The sequence below is a fragment of the Pseudopodoces humilis genome, chromosome 6 (assembly GCF_049639895.1).
Source record: "Pseudopodoces humilis isolate 2021_Gansu_Grassland_sample_001 chromosome 6, ASM4963989v1, whole genome shotgun sequence".
Lineage (NCBI taxonomy): Eukaryota > Metazoa > Chordata > Aves > Passeriformes > Paridae > Pseudopodoces > Pseudopodoces humilis.
This window is the reverse complement of record NC_142205.1, coordinates 71,634,650-71,656,611: the sequence shown is the minus strand read 5'-3', so window position 1 is coordinate 71,656,611 and position 21,962 is coordinate 71,634,650. Positions and strand designations below refer to the sequence as shown.

Here is a 21,962-nt window from a genome sequence, read left to right as displayed (position 1 = left end):
GTTGTATTCCTGATGTTATCTATGTAACCCTCTCTAAGGTCGTGGCATTTACCTTATTGAAAGTGTGTGTACTTTTTCAAAGCATCTTGAAAATTTTATAGACTCCAAGAGAGTTGTGCCCGTGTTACAGTTGGTATTCCCTTCCATAAATTCACAATGTTACCACATTCTTTGTGGGAAATTAGACACACTGTAGCAATAATGTCCCTACAGCTACAGAGTTCCCGACTCTTCACATCTGGGTTTTTGAGGTTTTTTTAAACAGCAGAAATTTTGTTCCCAGCAGAGATTTGAAAGTCTCTACCTTACCCTTGATGACCTTGTGTGTTTTTTCCTGTCAGACAAGGGCCGATGGATGTCCCACCAAATACCGATAAAATGTTCCTCGCCGTCCCCTCAGGCGTTTCGCGCCCTTTTTGCCCGTCGCGCGCTTCCCGCCGCGGCGTGAGGGGACCGGGGGCACCGGGGGGACAGGGGGACAGGGGGGAAGGAGCGAGGAGGAAAACTCCCCGATGGGCGCTGCGAGGGAGCTCTGCTGGCGCTGCAGCCGGCCCTGGGAGCCGGGAGGAAGGTGAAGGTTGGCCGGCCCCTGAGCTGCGCCCGGCCTGGGGGTAGCAGGGCGGAGAAGAAGGAGAAGAAGAAGGCTGTGGGGGCCGCAGCCATGTCGGCCGGAGTGCACAGGTGGGAGTGGCGCCGCCACCGAGCCGTGAGGGCAGGAGCCGGGAAAAGCGGCAGGACCGGGTGAGTGGCAGATAATGGGGTGCTTTTATCTAGGGTATATTTTGATAAGAATAATATTTTAGAAAGGCCAAGCCATTAAAACCCAGCAGGCACACTCTCTGTGGAAGCACTTGAGCCACGTTCCTTTTGGAAACACCGAACTGGTAAAAAAACTTTGCCAGGCCCGTAGCAGAACGAAAAGTCTCACTAAGTTGATGCACCTTTCCAAAGATTTTCCTAACTTTATAAAGGAATTTTCCCACTGCCAGTAGGGTGGTGAGGGTGCTGTTATTATTTTGGCCTGCTTTTAATATGCTATTTCAGGTATTGTTTTGTTTTCTGCTTCCCCTCTGCACGGACGATATTTTACTATAAAATCTGCTATTTAACGTGACAGAAGGCACCAATATACAAGTTGCAAGCAATTCCACGAGACCTCCCCCTCAGAAAAGACCGGGGTGTAGGGAATATATATGAGGGGCATGGATGCCTGTCCGTGGAGCTCTGTGTCTGCCCACTCCAAACTGCGACGGGAGCAGCAGCTCACGGTAACCGAAGGCTACAGCCGAAGCCCGTATTTGCGGCATCGTTTGCCTGGCTCCAGCTCTACCCTGCGGCTCGACGTCCGTGTCACGGCTCCGCCCGTGCCTGAGAGCCTCCCCTCCCTCAGGCCCGCCCTTCCCTCAGCTCCCGCCGTCCCTGAGCTCCGCCCGCTCTGGCCGCGATCCCGGCGCCGGCGCTGGCCCCGCCTGCTCCCCTCGTCCATTGGTTGCGGCGGCGCTTCCGCCCGTGAGGACGCACAGAAATGGCGGCGGCCGGCGCGGCTATCTCCTTCTCCTCCGCCTCGTCCTCCTCTGCCGCGCTGCTGCGCCCGGGCTGGGCGCCCCTGAGGCGGTGGCGAGCCCTTGCTCGCAGCACCAGCAGCTCCCCTCGCAGCGCCGCCAGGTACCTTGCGCCTATCGGATATTTTCCTTCTCTTCATTCACCTCCCTTTCCTCATCCTCCTCCTCCATCCTCGTACCCCTCATGGCGCGGCGGGTCCAAAGGGCGCGGAACGCCTGGGGGATCAGCGGGCTCGGGTCCTCCTCGATCGCCCTTCGGTGTGGATGCCCACGGATCCCCGCTGAGCTCCGCGGTCCTTCCCGGGGAAACGGGGAAGAGCGGGCGGCCAGCGGGCCGTGGCCCTGGCCTTGGTGATCCATCGGGGGTTTAAGCGGTGCTCTTTAAATTGAAGTGGCCTTTGTGATGTGACCTTCCTGCCCCCTCCCAGAGGGGCATCTGTGAGTACACCGTGGCTTGCTCCCGGTACCTTAAAGAACCCGTCCGTGGATTTATACAGAATTATTGTATAAATTCATCATTTGGTGGCAAACAGGGCATGCTTTGGTGCAGTGGGGATCAGTGTCTTGACAGTAATCGCCCCCCGTGTCTAATTTATTGCATTGTGTGCAAAGGGATTCTGGTTTTGCAGCACTACAGCTCTGGGCTCTTGCCTGGGTGTGCATGGGAGTGTCTCTCTGAGCTCCTGCTTGTGAACCTTTTCTTTTGTATGTCGTTGTCTTAAGACCTGGCTGGAAGCTGACTTAAGAGATTCAGCAGGTCACAAGTGTCAATGCTGAAAACACTATCTTCATGATTTCAAGAATGAAAAGATGAGTGAACTGAACAGCCATTGAAATAAGCATCTGCCCCCTTGGATGTTCTGTGTATTGAGAATTGATTCTGACAGTTTTGGGAGAAACAGCTGTCTTTCTGCACCAGTGCATGTCCTACTTCTTTTCTGCACTGCTAGTAACTGTATTTTCCAGTTCTACAAAACCTAGATGTTACTGCACTAATAAATTTCCACAGGTTTTTATGGGGTGTGGGACATGTTGTGATGCTCAATATTATCTCAGGCTTTTAGAGTACAAATTGATCTAAAATAGCAGTACAGATCTTTGTTTCTGTCACGCCCTGCAAGTCACCAGATTCATAAACAACAAGAATTTTCTGTTTGGAGAAAATAAAGGACTAAAGGACTTAGACTATTTAGGTCTAAACCTAAGAAATGTCAATGTATTTCAGTGTTTGCTATTTTTATGTTTTACAAATGCGAGAAACGCTATTTCCTGACTTCCTTCCTAGCAGCTATGAAACAAGAGAAATACATCGTTGAGGCTTGGACAAAAAATGGTGTGTATAGTCCTATGTTAAATCTATTTTTAAGGAAATTGCAGGAGGCAAGGGGGTAACTTTCCTTAAATCAGTAAAACCTAAGGGCATAAGAACGTTTTCATGATTTATTCCAAATGCAGGAGTTAATGTAAGTTTAGGAGGCTGGCTAAGTGTGTTGTGAAGGTGAGTTGTGGTTGATGAGCTCCTCTTCCATGTGCACTGATGGCACATCCGTGCTCTTCAGACGAGAGAGTGGGAAAGCACTTCTTTTCCCTTGTAGATTTGTAACGTGTTAATGTTTTCCAAATAATATTTGAAATGCTAGCACGTGAATCAAGACATTTGGCAGTGTCTAAAATGGTAGATCACACACTTTTAAAGGTGTCTCCTTCCTGGTGAAATTGTAGACCTCAATGTTGTCTAATTTTTTATCTCTATAGTGACGAAGCAACCGTTATCTCAGGGACAAAGCTTGCTCACCAGGTTTTGAAAGAGGTCCGAAGGGATGTGGAGTCGTGGATATCCGCTGGGAACCAGAGGCCTCACCTCACTGTCATCTTAGTAGGAGACAATCCAGCCAGTCACATCTATGTCAGGAACAAGATAAAAGCAGCTGCAGCCGTGGGTATGTCATATAAGTGTTCCTTGGGCAAGGGCAAGATACTCTTATTTAAAAAGAAAAAACTAAAGCAGGAGGAATTTCCTTAGTGTGCTAATTAAATTTTGTGCCAATGTCTTCCATGTTTTCTCTGATGGACCTCAGGAGTTGCATGGATGTATGAAGAAGGTAGTTTTAATGTGATTTGAGTGGGAGCCATAAATTTCATTTTGAGTCTTTAAATAGTGTTTGGAAGCAATTGTTAAGAATCAGATTTTTGGACTAAAGGACTAAGCTGCACATCACTCAGTTTCCTTATTCTAACCTGTCTTCTTGTTGGTTTTGTTTTTGTTTTTATCAGGCATTTCTAGTGAGATCATACTGAGGCCTAAAGACATTTCACAGGAAGAGCTCCTGGATATGACAGCCAAGCTCAACAAGGATTCAAGAGTTAGTGGTTTATTAGTTCAGCTGCCTCTCCCAGGTATGTGACATCTTTGTCCCATTCCTCATACACAGTCCATGTAAGAGCAAAGAGTTCAGTAGGTCTGGGCTGCAAGTGAACCTCGGGGACACAACAAACTCTTGAAAGAGGACATGCATAAGGAAGGGTTAGCTGTTAATTTATTTTTTTTTTGTTGGATGTGCGATTCATTTTAAAGAAAAAAACAAATCCTGAGAATAATTTCATGTGTAAAACTTGCCTTTTTTAATGATCAACCAGGGTGGTGTTTCAAGGCATTTCACAGAATTTATCCAGTGTAATCTTCTTTATTTTTTTAACATGTTGCACTGGTTTGCCTGGAGTTCCATGCTTTCATCCCCTATATCATGCAAAATTGTGCCATGTAGCAGACGTTGCCGTAGCCTTTCTCATAGTGATTCCGTGTTTTGCCTTAAACATTTGTTTATGCTTTCTTTGTTGGCCCTAAAGTTCCAGGTGAACTTTGTGCAAAGGCCCTAAAAAGCCTTGACTAAATTTTTTTGGTTTTTTTTATTTACCTTCTCCTAATTTGTAATAAAGTTTCACTGAAGTATCTCTGGGAAGTAGCTGGCAAGGTGGTATTTTTTGCAAAAAAAAAAAAAAACCAAACTGAACTGAAACTCTATAAAACAGCAAAAATGGGCAGGTTCTGGGAGATATGGAGGAAAAAATGCTTTGGCTGCACTTGTAATATTTTGCAATAAACAGTAGTGGTTGTGATGAGGAGGGTTTGTGCTTGGTGTTAGGTGGAAGTAAACGGGCCATGTACTGAGATGGATTTGCCACAAGGTGGGAGTACAGCACAGGTAAGGAGCCACATCCTGGCCTTGAAGGCAGGAGCTGAGGTAATGTGGTCGGTTCTCTTGGAGCAGACATCTCTGGGATGAGCAGTGGCAGGTGGTGAAATCAACAAAGGTTCATTACAGCCATGAGAACTCGGGAAGGTAGAGCACTGGCAGCCTAGGGATGGAGATCATCCTGTCTGATGCCTCTAGCAAGGGGTGCAGGCTTGTGCGCTGGACTCCCAGTCCAGTGCTGTGTTCCCAAAAAGGGGAGGTGTCAGGTGTCTTAGTGGTGAGGGTACCCTGGGAAATGATTAGGTACCGCTTGCAGAAATGCATTTTGTGTTTATGAGGAGGATATCGGGTCACTGCAGTCTGCTCTCCAGCTGTCTGCTTTCACCAGAGCACAGTTCACAGCTTCTTGTGGTTTTAAAATGTGGTGGGTTTAAACCTGATCCATGTGAGAAAAGAAAAAAAGCCTGAAGATAATTCTGGCTGTGTCAGTGGAAATGTTTGATGCTTCTGCTCTGAAATGCTGAAGTCCTTCAATAAGGGTCAGTCCTAAAATTGGTTGTTGTCCAGAACTCTGACACATCTTTCACAATAAATACTTGAAGACTAATTATTCTCCATGCCACCTGTCAGACAGGCATGGCTGTTGTTTGTTAGGAAAAGCCCCGGAACAATTTAATCAATAACAGAAGTTTGTTGATATTGCACTATAGTCTGTGTAGTGAAGTTAAATGTGCAATTTATCATGAATTGGAAATGTTCAGTAAGTTCTTTCCATAACAGATGTCAAATATAACTCAGATAACTGAATTATTTATTTCTTTCCTCCAAGGAACTTAATAAACTAAGGGCCCAAAAGCTAAGTTAGCTCATTTTCCATTTTTTTTTTTTTATTTGCCTTGTAATGGAAGGAGGCAAAGCCTAGAAGTAGTGAAAACTTCATCAGTGGAGGCTGCTTATCCCAGAATTGAGGTTGTTGTGAGTTTGGGGCTTTTTTGCAGCAAACCACACAAGGTGTGGCTTTTGATCAACATTGGGTTAAAAATGGAACCAGAAATAGCTTAGTTCCGTTGCACTGTTGTGAGCTGGGCCAGCTTAACTTGGAGCACTGTCATCTTTGCCTGGGGAGAGCAGCTTTCCTGTGCACCTTTTGAGTGCATTACTTGTGACAGCTCTGTGGAGACTTTCCCGTATCCTAGTTGGAATTGCCTGGGAGATGGCCACAAAATGTTAATCTATTTGAGACAGGAGGTGAAAATCCGTACATTGCTTTTTTCCAAATGCCTTTTGTGCTATGTTGTTATTTTCATTAGTCTTCCCTTTTGAAAAGCAGTCTTCATTTTTCATGTGCCAGCACAGGAGGCAGTTGTTGTCTAAACAGGAGTTGGTCTGTGTGCGAATGCTCGGCAAGTGATGCCCAGTGTCGTCCTGCAAGTCGAGCTAACAAGGGAGACGAGGTGCAGAGAGGAACTTGGCCTGGAGAGTGGCTTGGAATGACAGCAAGGAAATTTGTATGGGTATCAGATGATGTTTTATGAGACTGACAATAAGATAATGAAGGGATTATTTTATTCCTTTGGAAATCGAGAAGTCATGTGGGAGCAAACCAGGAAAAGGCATTTCTTGGGGCCAAGAGAATCTGCTCATTAAATAACATAGTGGCTATCTCTGCAGTTGGGTTGGTTGGTTTGGGGTGGCCTGCCCAGGACAGTGCTTTGAAAGCTTCCCTGAAGAAGGGAAGTGTCCACATCCTCTTCTCAGGCTCACAGCTCACTTGTCTCCAGCTGTGCAGCTGCATTTCTTCCCAGTACTGTAAACCCTGTTCTGGAATTCTGCAAATCAGTTTTGAGTGTGGAAAATATCCTTGTATGGCATGAGTTATTTATTTTTTTCCTTTTACATAATTGTGTCTATTATCTATCTGTTTCTGGGAAGCTAAAGACAGACAGTGTGGAGGAGGTGTTTTTCAGAGCAGTCCTCTCCTCATCCCAGGCACAAGGAAAAGCATGGATGCCAAGTTTGTGTTGCATGAACAACTGACTTGCCTAAGGGTAACAAGTTCTCTTTTGCAAAAGCCATTTAATAGGTTACTTCACATTTCTTGTTTTGTTGGTTTTTTGTTTGTTTTTCTTTAATCCCCAAGTTTACATAAAAACAAGGTTATGGTTGCTTTCAGTCTCTGTGAGGCAAGTTTCAGTTCTTTCATCAATGTATTTAATATCTTGATTTCTGAAGTCTTTTCTCATTAGGATTCTGAAGGAAACTTCCTCTCGTCGAAAAATAGAGAATCAAATTGTAAATTATTGCAGCCTGGTTTAACTTTAGGGTTTTTTTAATTGGAAATCTTTTAACAGGAGATTACCATGGTTTAAAATTTATTACATGCCTATCTTGTAATTATATAGCTCCTTTTAATGCAAAACCGCAAAATCCTACTGAATTAGAACATCCTGTTTGTGTCTCTAAAATATTTTACTGGCAACATCTGAATTTCTTTGTTGATACTCAGTTTACTTTTTGGGCCAGTATGGGATGTTCTGTGGAGCTGTTCCTCGGGGGTGTTTGGCACTGCAGGTTTACTCTTGGGCTTGTAACTCTGCACAGAGGGGTCTGGCAAACACACATTTTTTTCATAATCTGTACTAAAGTTTATTCAGTATAAGCTTTAAGCAGTTACAGAACTCTCCCATATCATTAGTGCACATGAAAAATACTCACTTTGAATAGATATGAATATGAAATTAGGTGCAGGCAATGCCATTTAAGCCATATTCAGTGTTCTGAGATCACCAATATCAAGGAGTTTTGTGTATTCTCAGTTTTCTAATGAAGCAGGATATGTTTTGGTCCTACTGATCAACAGTTGACTAAAAAAATAATATTGTTAGAAGAGGAAGGCTAGACCTGCCAAGTTATTTCAGCTTGAGATTTCCATGAATTTGTTTAAAAATTAGCTCAGGTATGCTCTGTGGGCTTAGAAACCAGAAAAATGCATATAACTGTTCTCCTGTGGTTTGTTGGGGTTTTTGAGCTGCTTCATATTTAAGACTTCCAGATTGCAGAAGTGACTCTGACGTGACTTGCTTAAACATTTCTTCTTATAATTACTGTCCTCGTTCTCAGCTGAGTTCTGGGCTCTCATGTTTAGACAGAATCTGTTGTTATTAGCACTGCGACAAATGCCTTAACCTAATTTTCAGTAAACTGCTTGAAAAGGTGGAAGTGCCTCTAGGGGGAGTGTAGCTTGTTCAATCAAGGGCAGTGATTAATTACCCTGGCCGTTAATTACCGGGCTGTGTGCTGGTGTGTGTAATGACTCTGTTGGTATTGATGGCACCTGGCAAGTGCAGGAGCTGTAGCTGAGAGCTGTGTGCCCCCTAGGTCACATCGATGAGCGGATGGTCTGTAACGCCATCGCCCCTGAAAAGGACGTGGATGGCTTCCACATCATCAATGTTGGACGTCTGTGTCTGGACCAGCCTTCCATAATCCCTGCCACTGCTGCTGCCGTCTGGGAAATCATAAAACGGACGGGTAAGGGACTCGCCTGGCCTCAAAATCCTTTTGTCCTGGCAGACCAACAAAGGATTAGCTCAGCCGTGAGCTGAAAGGTCTGGGTTATCCCTAAATGCTTTGGGCTGATTGAAGAGCAAACGTTTAGAGTAATAATCTGAATAATAATGAGCTGCCAACTAGATGGGCTCTTGTGCCATCAGCAGGGCTACTGGTCAAGTGTAGACAGTAGTACTTGCTGGAACACTTCAGTAACTTCCTGAATTTTATAGTTTTGGGGGAATTTTCTGTGCTGTTCTTGGCACCATGATTATTGTCAAATAGGAGATTTGAATGCGTAAGTTCTTGTGGAGAAGGGGCAAAAAACAAGATCAGAAAATGGGAGCACTTAATTCAGTACTGAAAGGGGGAAAATGCATATGTATTCAGTATTTGTAATATTTTATATAGAATATTCATGTTCTTATTGGTAGACATAAGTGTTTCCCTTTGTGGCTGGAGGAGGGAAATTAAGCCCTTGCTAAGGATGATTCAGATAACCTGAATGAGCTGTCAGTTTTCTTTCTCCAAGGTGAAAGCTGAAAGTTGTTGTGTGGATTCATCCCTCAAACTCTGCCTTGCGGGTTTTCAAGTTGTGTTGATGTCAGCAGTCCACAACAACAAATAATTTTGTCATGGGGATTGAGAAGAAGAGTTTAGATGTATCAAAACAGTGGAATGTAACTTTTTAATTATTTTTTTTTTCGCTACAAGGAATACAAACATTTGGAAAAAATGTTCTTGTAGCTGGAAGATCTAAAAATGTTGGAATGCCTATTTCAATGCTTTTACACACCGATGGAGAGCATGAAAGGCCTGGAGGTAAGTCCAGGAATATTGTCTCAGTGTTTCCATTTGTGAAGTCCAGAAAATGAAGCTGATTAGAGGACTTAGATTAAAGAGAACGCTTTCCCACTCCTGTCAATACTTGCAACCAGACCAAGAAAATGAATTTTCTCAGGAGAGCAGCTTCTGGACCTGACTTTTTCTGGTATTAAGTCATTGTTTCCTCCTCCATTTGAAACAGCTACCATTCAACTGGTCCTCGAGGGTGATGCTTGCAGTGAGGCCTTGAGGAGCTGCAGAGGCTCCTGTGATGTTTATTATGCAGCCTCATCCTCATGCCTGTTCAGTATTGAGTTCACACCTCCTACATATGTGAGCACACACACACACGTGTACCTAAACACGCATACAGAGCCACGTGTGAATAAAAAAAAAGGCGTGCCATGACCCTTGTGTTGTGCTGTGCCAGTGAGGTGTTGCCTGTGAAAGTACAGGAATGACCAGCCCAGGAACTTGTCAGCTTGAGCTCTCTGATTGCTTTCTGCAGTGCACTTTATATCCCCCTGGAAACTGGGAGTTGTGGTGGAAATAGTTTTAAGTAGTTCTAATTACACAAGCCTACATGTGCTGCTATAATTGTGCCGTAGAAACGAAAACAAATATAATTTAGATAGAATGCTGCCCTTTTGAAACTTCATTTTGACGTTAGAAACTGCCACGGTGGTGTGCATGAATGAGGTAAACATGGACATTTAATCCCAGGCCTATTTAATTGGAGCAGAGTGAAATCTGTTATTAGTATAATAAAACACTAAAAGCTTTATACTAATCACAGAGTTGGTTTTTCCATTCAGCCTCTGTGGGAAAGTTACTATTTGGAACTTCCCTCAGTGCTTGAATTGTAATTACCATTGGTGCATAGTTCTGGTCTCATCCTCATTCCCACGAAAATTAGTGGCATTTTTTGCCATTTGCTGCAAATACTGGGTGACATTTGTTACTGGCGGTGCAGCTGATGTTTGAAGTGGGCTTGGTACAACACAAAGCTACGTTACAAGCTACTTACAGGTTTCCCACCTGGAAATGAGGAGACCTGGTGACCTGCAATGCTTTCAGCAGCTTGTTGCAAAACCCTCAGCAGCTGCATGGGCAGTTTTTGGCTGTACCTAAATACTGCTTGCAGCTTCCAGCTTTTGAGTTGATTGGATCCATGGCTCAGCTTTCTTGGCTCATGTCCTGGGTTTCTAGTTCCTGTTTGACTGTCTGGTGGTGCAGCTCATTTTGGGGGCCCATCCATGAGGGTTGTTTTGGTGCTTCATGGTCTTCTGCCATTGTTCTGGTTCCTGACATGTCGGATGACTTCCCTGGCAACCCTGCATTGCCAGTGGTTCTAAGTATGTCACATATTTGGTGTAGGGACAGAAGAATGTTCAGGTAGTCCCTTACTGACACTGGAGTCTAGGTACAGGAAGAGTGAACTCATCCAAGTTATCTTTGCCTAATCTGAAGAAATGGATTTATTTCTCAGGTAGTTTTCCAGTCTGCTAAGTGTTGGCACACAGTATAAAGCAGCTGGCAATGAGAAAACAAAGGAACAAGTACTTTTCTGATAATGAGCTGGCATTGAGTGTGTGTCTATATGCTGTGTACATGATGATAAATACTTCCGTATTTGGGTGGATTTGGTGGAGTTTTCCTCCCTGACTGACAGATGGGGCTCTCCTTGAAGATGTGGTTCTTCTGTGCTTGGGTTCAATTTCTGCTTCTGCTATGAGAAGCAAGAGACGGGCCTGGGTGGCGTGTGGAAAGGAAGGCAGGCCAGGCCATGGTTTCAGATTTATTTTTTTTATCTTTTTAAACTCAGGAGGATAGGGACCAGAGAAGACCTATAATGAAGTGCTGAAAAATAACTTTCTCAGGTTATCAGTCAAGAAAGAGTTTTTTCAGCAACTGGGCTGACTTGATTAAATATTTTTTATTGAGAAGTGATGCAAGGAGTGTGGGTATGGTACTATTTTTTATTTCTTATTTTGTTGTAGGTTTTGGTTGGCTTTCTTTATAGATTATGAGTAAAAATTAAAAGTTGGGGGCTGTCTTCATTGGTGATGTTTCATATGTAGGTACACTCATGTCCTGCAGGTGGCAATATCTGATCAGATGGAAAAGCTACATCAACCCCTTTCAAAATAAATAATGTTCTGTGTAGGTAGGTCAAGAGACTAACTTTGTTTTATAAGCTAGGGAACTGACTTGGGAGTATCATGTGGGATCTTAATTGTAAAATATATTCCTCTTCTTTCAGCAGAAGTAGCAGTGTAAAAATAGTTGTTTATTTTCTGTTTGGGCATGATCACAAATAAATGGAAAACTTCCCCTTTCTGAGGTGTCTGTAAGCTTCTGGACTGCTATTCTCAAGGTAGGGGCTTTTTTTTTTTTTCCTTTTTTTTCTCCTTTCCTTTTTGGTAATAAAAGCAATTGGTTTCAGGAGCTGACTACAGACACGTTCCTCACTAAAATCTTAGGGGAAAATTTTTTTCCTCAGAGATCACCTTGTAACTTTGGATTTTATCCATTGGTTTTTCTCAGCCTTAGTGGTGAGTAATGATTGTGATTTTGGGCAAGACATACTTCTTTTGCTTAAAGTAGGAATCAGAATAGACTGCTCTATTTTTTCAAGCCTGTGCTTCTCTTTTTTCATTACCTGCAAATGTCTTGATCTGCTTGTCTTGGGGGAGATGGTGTGCGCTGCAGAGCCTGAGGAGGAGGGATAAAAGGGGAGGGGAAAGAGCAGAGGAGCCAGAGCACAGAAAAGTTGAAGGTGAGATGCCTGAGAGAGTTAATAAGATGAGAGGCATGGATTAGATCAGTCAGACACTTTCCAGAGGGAGCAGATGTGATGGTAATGTCTGAGAAGGCAAAAGGTTTTAGATGAATTGTGAGTAACATGGCCTAGGTGTCTGTGAGGAGTGGAAGGCAGCGATGGGGGTATGTAGCACGTGAACACTGTGCAGTACAAATAATTGCAGAGAGGGTTGGGAGGAGTCTTCTTCTGAGAGCTGTTCTCTTTGCTGCTTGCTTGGGCAGTCCTCGAGGGAGTACCTCACCTGCTGTTGGATGCAGTAGGAGACTTCAGACCCTCTCCTTGTGACTGTTTGTGTTTGGGTCTCTCCCCAGTATCTCAAACAAACAGCATAAGGGTTTTTTCCTGTCTTACTGGGAGGGTTTATTTGTAGCTCTTGCCAAGAAATGTGGGTGTCCACAGGAGCAGAAGGATGTGTGCTTCTTGTGCTTCTGCTGGTGGTGTTGTATTGAAGCTTTCGTGTGTGGCAAACAACTGAGCCTTGTGGTACCCTGTACAAACTGGCCTTGATGAAGCAGACACTGCTTCTGAGCTGGGTTTGCTTTGTGGAGTTCCACTCAACCTAATGAAGCCATGGAAGGGCTTCCCTTCCCATGGAAGGGAATTCAGTTCCCAGTATAAAAATGAATTCATCCTGGGAGAATTTTTAAGAACAAGTGTTTTTTTTGTATATGTGAGCTGTAAGTGTTGTGAGTGTTCTGCCTATGCTGATTTAAAAGTCACATCCCAAGACAAATCTGATCATCTGTCTGTACTGTTGTTACTGTACCAAAGTAAGTAATTTGTGCCTGAGAGTAAATGCTGTACTTTTTTGTAGCATTCTATATCTGACAGTTAATTGTTTTTCTCTTCCATTTCAGGTGATGCTACAGTGACCATTACTCACAGGTACACCCCAAAAGAGCAGCTCAAGATCCATACACAGCTCGCTGACATAGTAATAGTTGCTGCAGGTAATGCAGGTTGTTGTTAATACCCCAACTGCAGGATTTCAGACCCAAAACAAGGGCTTTGCAGTCTGTGGCACTGGCTGTGTCACTGAATAATCAGTGCTCGTGCTCGCTGAGGCTGTTGCAGTGGGTAGGATTTTTCCTTGCAGGAAGGCCAAGTGATTTGTCTCTTTGTTCTTGCCCTTCACACTTGCAGACTCATAAACTGTGTCTCGTCACTTGCGACACCTTTCCCTTAGGGAGACTTCAGAGTGAACTCAAGATTGGGAACCAGTCAGTGCATAGTTTATACAGGTATAATTATGCAAATTAAAACATTCTCTGTGCCATGGAAAAATCATGAGTCATTTAAATTTTGACAGGAAGGTTTCTTTAAATCAGCTGGAGGCTGCATTCATAAAACCACGGTATCATTCCCCTGCTGTTGGAATTAGGGCTAACCTTGCCAAATTAACCAGAGGTTTGGGTAACCTATGCTATTAATGGCTGAGTTTTTTTTCTTTTACAATTATCATGTCAAGAGAAAGAGAATAGTAATTGCCTAGAGGAAGGGGACTGAAAGATCAGGGTCTGTACTCTTCAAGCTGCGAAAACTGAAATACTTAACTAATTTATCCCAAATTTAACTAATCTGTCCCAAAGAAGCAAGCGGAACTCTGCTTCTATGCAGCCTTTGTTATTTGTTTACAGGCATTACAAGTAGAAATCAAAATCAGTTTTAAAAAATCGAACAACCCAGCTTACTATGACCTTAGTAAAATTCTGAGTCCCTTTGCAGTTCAGGGATATCATCCTTCTCTTGTACCATTTTGTAGGACTACAAGAAGATTGTGTCTTTCCTCTTTTCTATTCCCTTTCTCCCCCCTTTCTCATCCTCAAGACACAAGACTTCCTTATGTACTTTCTAGATGAAGACAAGCAGTCTTTACCTGTCCGAAGCTTGTCACTTCCTGTTGAAGTGAGATGCCCTTTCCTTCAGGGTTTAACTTGACTGCCTCTTTCCTAAGGCAGGCCAGGAGCAAGAGACAGCTTACTTATCCCACATCTAATTGTTCAGCTGTGGGCCTGACCAGAATTCACTGCTGTGAATAAAAGGTAACAATGGTGTGCTAACTGGAAATAAACCTGTAGCTTTTCATCCAAATTCACTGCTTCTGATTTCATCATCACTTCTGATTTTTTGTTCTGAACATGGTTTGTATTTGTTTATGCTTGGAGTTAAACGGTCCAGTAGTAATTCAGCCTTGTTTACCTTTCACATTATTTTCCTTGTGTCATTTGTAACAGGAGCGTGATACAACACTCATTACACAACTTGCGATATACTTGGAATGATAAAAAACCTAGGGCCAGGTTGTGCAAAGAGCACATAGCCCTTCCCCAGCGTGTGCTCTGGGGAAGGCTGCGCTTTAGACAGGTGGAATCACTCCAAGCTTCCTTTTGTTACCTGAGAACTGTGCGCGTTGTACCTCTGGGATCACACACTCCCCGGAAATGGGTGACCTGTTCAGCGAGTGTTGCAAAAAAGGTAACTTGGGCCTTGCCAGATGGGAACAGCTGCTTTTACAGGCCAGTGCCGAAGATATGCAAATGGAAAAGAGTTTTTTTGCGTGTGCCTGCACAGAAGACCAAGATTCCTTTTCCAATGTGATGTTTTTACAAGAGCCATCTGCATCCTGGCTCCTCATAGGTGACTTGCTGCAATGAGTCTGTTCTGATCTGGTGCTCCACCTCCGAGTTCTTTTCTGTTCACTTGCATTCGTGGTTTTGGTAACACTTCAAATCAGGTGCTTCTTTTCTCTGTTACTCCTGACTGTGAGAAGATCCGTCTCTGTGTGCTGTCTCTCATTTGCCCCCAGGCTTGAGGCACCAGTTTTCCTGCTTACTTGGATTGTAACTATCCACGCAGTTTATCCTTTCCTTCTTGTTCCTATCTAACTCCTTGCACCTTAAGTTCCAACAGTGCTGCTCTTGTCTAGCCTACCCCTCCCTAAAATCTTTTTCAATACCACACAACTTTTGGATTTCTATCCAAAGCATCGTGTTTCCTGTTATGCACACCTGACACTTTGTACCCCACCACAGCATTTCCCATCTTGGCCTGCTGTCCCTGCCTGTGTAGCCATCCCATGGAATCTTCTTTTTGCTGTTGGCCCAGCCCCGTGGCAGAAGTGTAAGCGCAGCCCCACCCAGCAGTGCTCCTGGAGCCACCACAGGACAGGCGAGGGAGTGATGGGAGCAGCAGGACTCTTGAACAGGTCAGCTTGCTGCTCCTGCTCTCTGGGCTTTCCATTCACACAGAGAGAAACAGGACTCATCCGCCTGCTGCGTTTGGGGAGGGGGTAAAGGAGAAAAGTGATGACTTCTGTGTGCCAAATGCCACATGAACTTCTGCTTGGACTACTTGCCCTGTCCCTACGGATGTGATCAGTGGTCCTCTTAGGTAGGAAGTGCTGGTTAATCAGACCCCTCATTCTGGTTTGCTTTCTTAGAAATTGTCTGTTTCACAGTCCTTTCATCTCAGATTAGGTAGGGCCTTGTTTTTCCTTTGTTCAAAATGTGATTCATCATTTTCTGCAGAGATTACCAGTGAAAGGTTTTTCGATATTCTTCAGTCAGTGCATTTTAGGAAAAGCTGCTCTAATGTTTATCCCTTCCTACTTGGTATGTAAAGTAGGCTTAAGTAAATAGATACACTCAGGTGGTTTGGGGGTTAGTTCATTTGTTGCTATTAAGTATTTGGCTTATTATCAAACCATTTTACAAAGGGTGTAACTGTGCAGCTTCCATTAATATGCTTCCAACCCTATCACACACACAGATCATTTACCCCCATAAGGCTGAGGCATTATCCAGTTGCCAGCCAGGTTGCCATGGATTACATCAGAGGGGGATGAAGGAGGTGCAGTCAGATGTTATCAAATGGGCTAGGAAAGAGTTGGAGATCTTGGCTTGCTCAACATGAGAAGCAGAGTTTCAAGCGGGTGTCTTATGGGGGAGTGAGAAATGGAGAGCAAGGAGTGTTCCAGTATTGCCTGTATCCAAATGACTAAGTGGCTGTGCTCCAGCACTGCACATGGAGCCAGAGCTTCGTACACCAGCGCTTCCCTCCAATACAACTGCGGTTTCAAAACTGTATGGATTCACTTTCTTTTCCTTTTTGCCTTCTCCCCACCTGAGAGAAAGCTCTTTGGTGGGGAGAGCGGAGTTCAGACTCCCTTTTTAGAGACACTCTAGCATTCCTCTCAGAACAAAAAACTGATGGAATTGCTCAAGAAGCAAGGTGAATTGTAATTTTTGGTTTGGAAATTCCCATTACTGAAGGTTGGAGGTTGCATGGTAGGGGAGGAATTCCTGACAGGAGTCATATGGCTATGGATACATTTCATTATATAGACTTTGATAGGACCTTTCAGGTTTTCTGGGTCCTGACTGAAGCACATATTCGTGATGAATATCAAGATGCTTTACATTTAAATGTGCCAAAGAAATATGGTGCATATGAAAAGGCTGAGGTGGCTTGTTGTGGCTGTTTTAGCTGGAGTTTCTTAATAGCAAAAAACTCCTACCCCAGGACAGCACAGAGATACAACCCACAGGGTGTGCAGTGCCCAGACTAGGTCAAGTGCAGAGGTCTCCCAGATGGCTGGAAATAGCAAGAAATGGTGTTTTGTCCTCTGTGGAGGCTCAGCCCTGTCTGCTGGGATTACTGTAACAGTTAAAATTTGTTATTGGCTGAGTGTGTTACTTGAACCAAAACAAATCCCATAGCATAACTTTTGGTGGGAATTTTTTTTTTTTTCTGTAGTATTAGCAGTAGTTACAACCCGTGTGCAGTTGAGGAATAGTTGTTTTCAGTGTGGGGTGTATCAAGAAATATTTAACTGAACGAGTTCTATTTTGTGCATGCATAGCTCTGCATGCACACCCCTTGCTATCATTCAAAACTGATAACCTCAGACTACCTGGCCAGAGTAATTAAATATGTGTTGATGATTCCAGGTATCCCAAAGTTGATTACAACTGATATGGTCAAAGAAGGTGCAGCTGTGATTGACGTAGGAATCAACCATATCCATGATCCTCTTACAGGAAAAACCAAATTAGTTGGGGATGTGGACTTTGAAGGTCAGTGAAACACTCTTTATGTAAATCTGTTGGATAAATTTATTGAAGTTTGTAGGATTCACTCACAGTTAAATTTTGGACTAGGCAGTGTCTCAAATAAGACCGTGTTTTCAGGAATTTTTTATAATTTATTAAATAAGAACAGAAACCTATCTGCTCTTAAGAAGTTGTGTGTTAGGAGACAAAGCGTTATAATTACAGGTACCAGCAACCTGTAGGAAAGATACTTATGAGCTCCTCTAGCAGTGGTGCAGAGTGTCCAGTTTCTTTAGTCCTTTGAGTGTGTGAAGTGTTGGACAAGTAATCCATGAGGACAGTTTCTGCTCTTTCTCAAACACACGGTCTCCTCCTGTTCATTGCAATTATCATTAAACCACGGCTTTTCCAAGCCTCCTTTTGCACTCTTCCTCCACACTGGTCTGTGAAAATGTTAACTTGGCTTTAGAAATAACCTTTATGTTAAAGTTTAAAGTGGGTTCATGTAAAAGTGCTTAACATCTTGGTCCAGGCAAGGCTAGCAGATAAAAAATGTTGTTACATATTGATATACATATATTGATCTTTTTATGTTTAACTTGTTGCAGAGCAAGTTCACAATGTAACCTGAGTAAATATCTCTGCTCTGGAGGAGCTCCAGACTGGAATAGCAGGATTGTTGCACTTACTGGCAGGGTTGAGTGTGGGAAGCTTAGACAGCATTTACCCACATTATTAATGGTTCTCAACAGTTCCTTATTTTGATAAGTATGAAAATCACCCACAGGTTTTTTTTCAGTTATTAACATCTTGGCTGGCATAATGTCTCAAAGCTTAATTATATTCAGAATGTTTTTAGCCAGCTGTGTGTATTTGTAATTACATCACTCCCTTAGTTCCCTGTGCTTTTACTCACCATGCATGTTAGCTGTCTGTTCAAGTCTGTGAAATTACCTGCATGAGTGTAGCTGAGCGACTGTCTTGGAATGTGTTTGGAAATGTGTAGCTGGATGTGTGCAACAGAGCTCCAGGAAAACAAATCTTTTGGAGGACAACTTGAATTTTTTTGATTGTTTGTTTTCTTTTCCTGCCTGTGATATCACAAATAAAAGGTTCTATTTTCTGTTTTCGGAGCTGAACTAAAGTACAGAGAATTTTCAGGTGTTTGCTTTGCTTTAGCACGTATGGGAGTAGTAAAGCTGTAACTTTGAGAAGCGTGAACCTGCATCCTCCTTGTTTCTTTCTCTTCAAACACGAGACTTTGTGCCTGTAACAAAGGTGTAGATTCAGTGGCAAGGCCGTGATTCAGAGTTTCAGCAATGCGCTGTATCTGTCTCGTCATGTCTGCTGTGGGTTCTCGAGATTTTACCTGGGGGGAGGGAAGATCCAAAAACGAGGGAGGAACTTCAGCTTGGATTATGCCACTGCAGTTACAAGTAGCATTTCACTGTGCATTGCCAAAGGGAAGTTGTTGTTGGTTCATTGGTATCGGTGAAAGTTTCACTAAATCTTTAACAACAACAAAAAGCATCCCAGTGTATACAGTTCTGAGCGCTAGCAGGTAAACCACCTTTGGCAAGCGTTTGATCTGGCAGTTAGGAAATGGAACAAGCCAGCATCTTTGTGTAGCCAATAATTTTATCCTTTTCCCCCTTTTTGAACATTCAGCTGAGCCTATATTTAAGGGTAAGTGAAAATGGTTTCTGCAGGCTGAGGCCAGGCACAAAAATGGCCTGTGACATGACAGGTGACATGTGACACCTGTGTAACATCACGTAGCCCACCAGTGTCTACTGTCTCTTCATCCACTTCTTCAGGAGAAAAATGTGGCTGTGGGGAGAGCAGAGGTTTAAGGGGGTGATCAGAGTTCAAATTTCATTTACAAAAACAGATGGAAATGGCTTCCTTCACCAGGTCATCTGGCTGAAAAGTTCCTGTAGTGGAAATTAGTGTTATTAGATGGGTGGAAGGTGTTTAGATTCAGTTGCTTATCTTGCCAGTACTTGGATCCCATCTTCTAATCTCTGCAGGGTAGGTGAGAGAGTGAAGGTTATTTTTATCTCTTTAACAACAAAAGGATGCATTTCAGTTCTTCTTTTTTGTATCTTTCATTGTTAAATTCAGTGTACACGTGTGCAAAAATAATGGAATGCCTTTAAACAGTATTTGCGATTTCCCACATCCCCATGTGTCCTCTTCACTTTGATGCTCCAAACTGCGCCCACACCAAAACCCAGTAATTGTTTGGTCCAGAATACTTTACTGCACAGTTCCAAGGTATCTAAAAGAACGAGACAGGAGAACTCTGTGCACGTGGAGGGCAGCTGTGAAGCACTGAGATACCCAGCCTGATACTGCAGGGATGTATTAAACTGCAAATGCAGCTCTCCACGTAAAACCACCACAGCACATGGAGTGTACCTGCTCATGTTAAGATGAATTTGCCAAAATCTGTGGTTTGGGGAGTTGCTGTCCTGGCTTCTGGGAGCCTCAGGAGGAAGAGTGAAGTGCTGGGGAGGAGGAGAAGTGGTGGCATCCCTATGTGATCCCCAGCACCCTTTAGGTGCTTTTGGGCAGCAAGTTTCAGTGACAGAAAGGGAGATCTGCTTCAGTGAACAGTGTGGTGCATGTGTGGGTGTACTTGGCACTGTTTTATAGGCTTTTGTTGCTACAGCTATAATGCCAAGGGAGGAGGAGGGCTACAAGGACCAGGAACATGAAATAAAGCACCAACTTACCCAGAACATTTAGCTGAAACAGCTCTTTTGGGTGGAGCATCATTTCCAGGAGTAACTGGTAGAGCAGGGTAGTAACACGCCACTGTAGTAGCTCACCTTTGCAAGTGGAACTGGAAATACCAATTAAATCAAAGTTGCTTGTATTTCTTTACAATTCCTTCCACAGTTTTGACAAACAGCACTGCTGATTGTTGGGACTTCATTAGATGCCTGTGTATAAAAGAAATTCTTTGTGCAAGATGTTCGTTATGTGATGTAGTTGTGATATCAGTGGGAGGGCTTTACACGTGAGAACTGTTCTTTCTGACTTGACATTGTGGAAGAGATTCTGGAACACTGGTGCCACCATGAGCAGGGAGGGATTCCCAGCGCTGAGCAGCAGAAGAGAGAGCCCCAACAAGTAACTGATATGTGGTCCAAGGTGATGGGCCTATATTATGCATTGTCTCTGAGTGAGTTTGACCACCACAATCTTCAAATCTAATTAATTAATGGAAGTGGTGGTCCTTCAGCTGTACCCTCACAGCAGTGTGCAGGAAGCCTGGGCTCTGTGACAGCAGCTGCATCTGACGGTCTTTGCTGCCTCTCCGCGTTCATTGTGGTACCAGCCTGGCTATAGGCTGCTCCTCACTTATTGAATCCTTTCCAAATTAGCTCCCTGTGCAGCTTTCCCAAACAGTGGTCACAAAAACAGAATGTGCATGTCCCAGGTGCTTTCGCTAGAGCTTTAGTTAGTTGTTAGTAGTTTCTCAGTTGATTTGGAAGATCTGGCATTCATTTTGCCACGAAGAAGAGCCCAGTCTGTGTAATCACATCACCATTCTGCTGCCCTGCAGACATTGGGGGAACCGTGGCCTGTTGTTGTGCTCCATGAGAGCGAGAAATGAATGGAAAGGTTTGTGTTAGGCTGTGAAAGAAGCCAGAAGGCCAGGCTGGCTGCTGGCTAACTGGGGTCGGTGAGCTGCTGCAGGGCCAGTCAAGGTTCTTCTGCACTGAAGAGGGTGGTGTTCAGGGGCCTTACTGGTACATACTGTTTGAATCACGGCACTGAGCCATAATTCCTTGCTTTTCCTTTATATTGAAATAAAAATAGCTGCAGTAAGAGAAGCAAGGATAAGAAAAAGAAGAAACTCTGAGAAACGGAGTAGATGCTCGCTGGTTGGTATCCCACAGTGGGTAGTGAGAAGAATCCCAGAAGATGGGATATGTGGTGTGACTGCTGAGCACATGATTTCACACTTGGGCAGTGCTGCAGGGATGCAGGGATCTGGTGTAGCTTTACAGGGACTCGTAAAGCCTTGTGGAAACAGTGCTTAGGCAGGAATTCCTCTGCATCACTTAATGCAGATGCACAAGACCCAGAACTGCCTTCAGGTTGAGACTTGCCATTGGTTTGTGTGATTAACCCTATTAGGTGTCTGATGTCCTCAGCTTTAAAGGAACCTAAGAATGAAGGGCTGTTTCCAAAGCAGTGGATCCTGTTTTTCAAGGAAACAATCTACATTTCATTTCTTCTGAAGAATCAAAGGAAGATTTCAAGGTTCGACAGAAGCTGCAAAATAGCAGCTCCTCCCCCATAGGCATCTAATTTGCACTTTGCAGATTGTCAGGGGAAGGCCTGGGAGACCAGCACCTATCTGGAGAAAGCAGGAGTAAAGCTGTGGACAAAGTTACTTTATTCCTGAGAAGCAGAAGCGGGACCTGATGGAACTGGCAGCACAACGTCACCTCCCCTGCTGCCATGAGATCAGTCACATGTTTACGTGCTGTGTGAGAACTGGGCTTTGGCCTGTTTCACTTGACAGGAAAGGAAAGCCTGGTGATGTTTTTGAGGCCAAGCTCTCCTCCCCCTTTCGGTCACTGGCATTCATCTTGGAAAACTGTACTCACTGTATCTGTATTTACTCTTACCCATGGAAACTTATCAGATGGCAGTTTGCCCAGCACAGACACCGGCTGTGTGTTCAAAATCTGGATCAGCTTCTGTGCATAAGCTATCAGGGTGGTTTTATGCCAACTGACACGAAATCTGGCTTCTGCCACACCTGCCCACAGGGACTTCCATAATGGCACAATACAGGCAGAGGAATTCCCCAGCAACTTGGGAAAACAGTGCACTGTGTGTTTCCTGCTGGGTAGAGTTTCTGACACCACAGGCAAAGCATGTTGTACCTGACAGTCATTGGAAGGCTTTCTTAAGGAAATTCACGGTCTGGTTG

The 21,962-nt window shown here is 43.9% G+C and overlaps 1 protein-coding gene across 4 annotated transcripts in view; it reads left to right on the top strand.

The window, feature by feature from the left end:
- The first annotated feature begins 1,524 nt into the window (after positions 1–1,524).
- LOC102107685 (methylenetetrahydrofolate dehydrogenase (NADP+ dependent) 2 like) overlaps positions 1,525–21,962 on the top strand; it is a 35,450-nt gene continuing 15,012 nt past the window's right edge. For 2 of the 4 annotated variants that reach the window (XM_088057118.1, XM_005531742.3), the window contains exons 1-7: positions 1,525–1,665; positions 3,318–3,502; positions 3,837–3,959; positions 8,135–8,287; positions 9,020–9,127; positions 12,812–12,904; positions 16,904–17,029. In XM_088057118.1, coding sequence (XP_087913244.1) covers positions 1,526–1,665; positions 3,318–3,502; positions 3,837–3,959; positions 8,135–8,287; positions 9,020–9,127; positions 12,812–12,904; positions 16,904–17,029 — 928 coding nt within the window. In that variant the 5' untranslated portion in view covers position 1,525. Of the gene's footprint in view, positions 1,666–2,847; positions 2,896–3,317; positions 3,503–3,836; positions 3,960–8,134; positions 8,288–9,019; positions 9,128–12,811; positions 12,905–16,903; positions 17,030–21,962 lie in introns of all 4 variants that reach the window. The other 2 variants (XM_088057117.1, XM_088057116.1) reach the window with 2 other exon arrangements.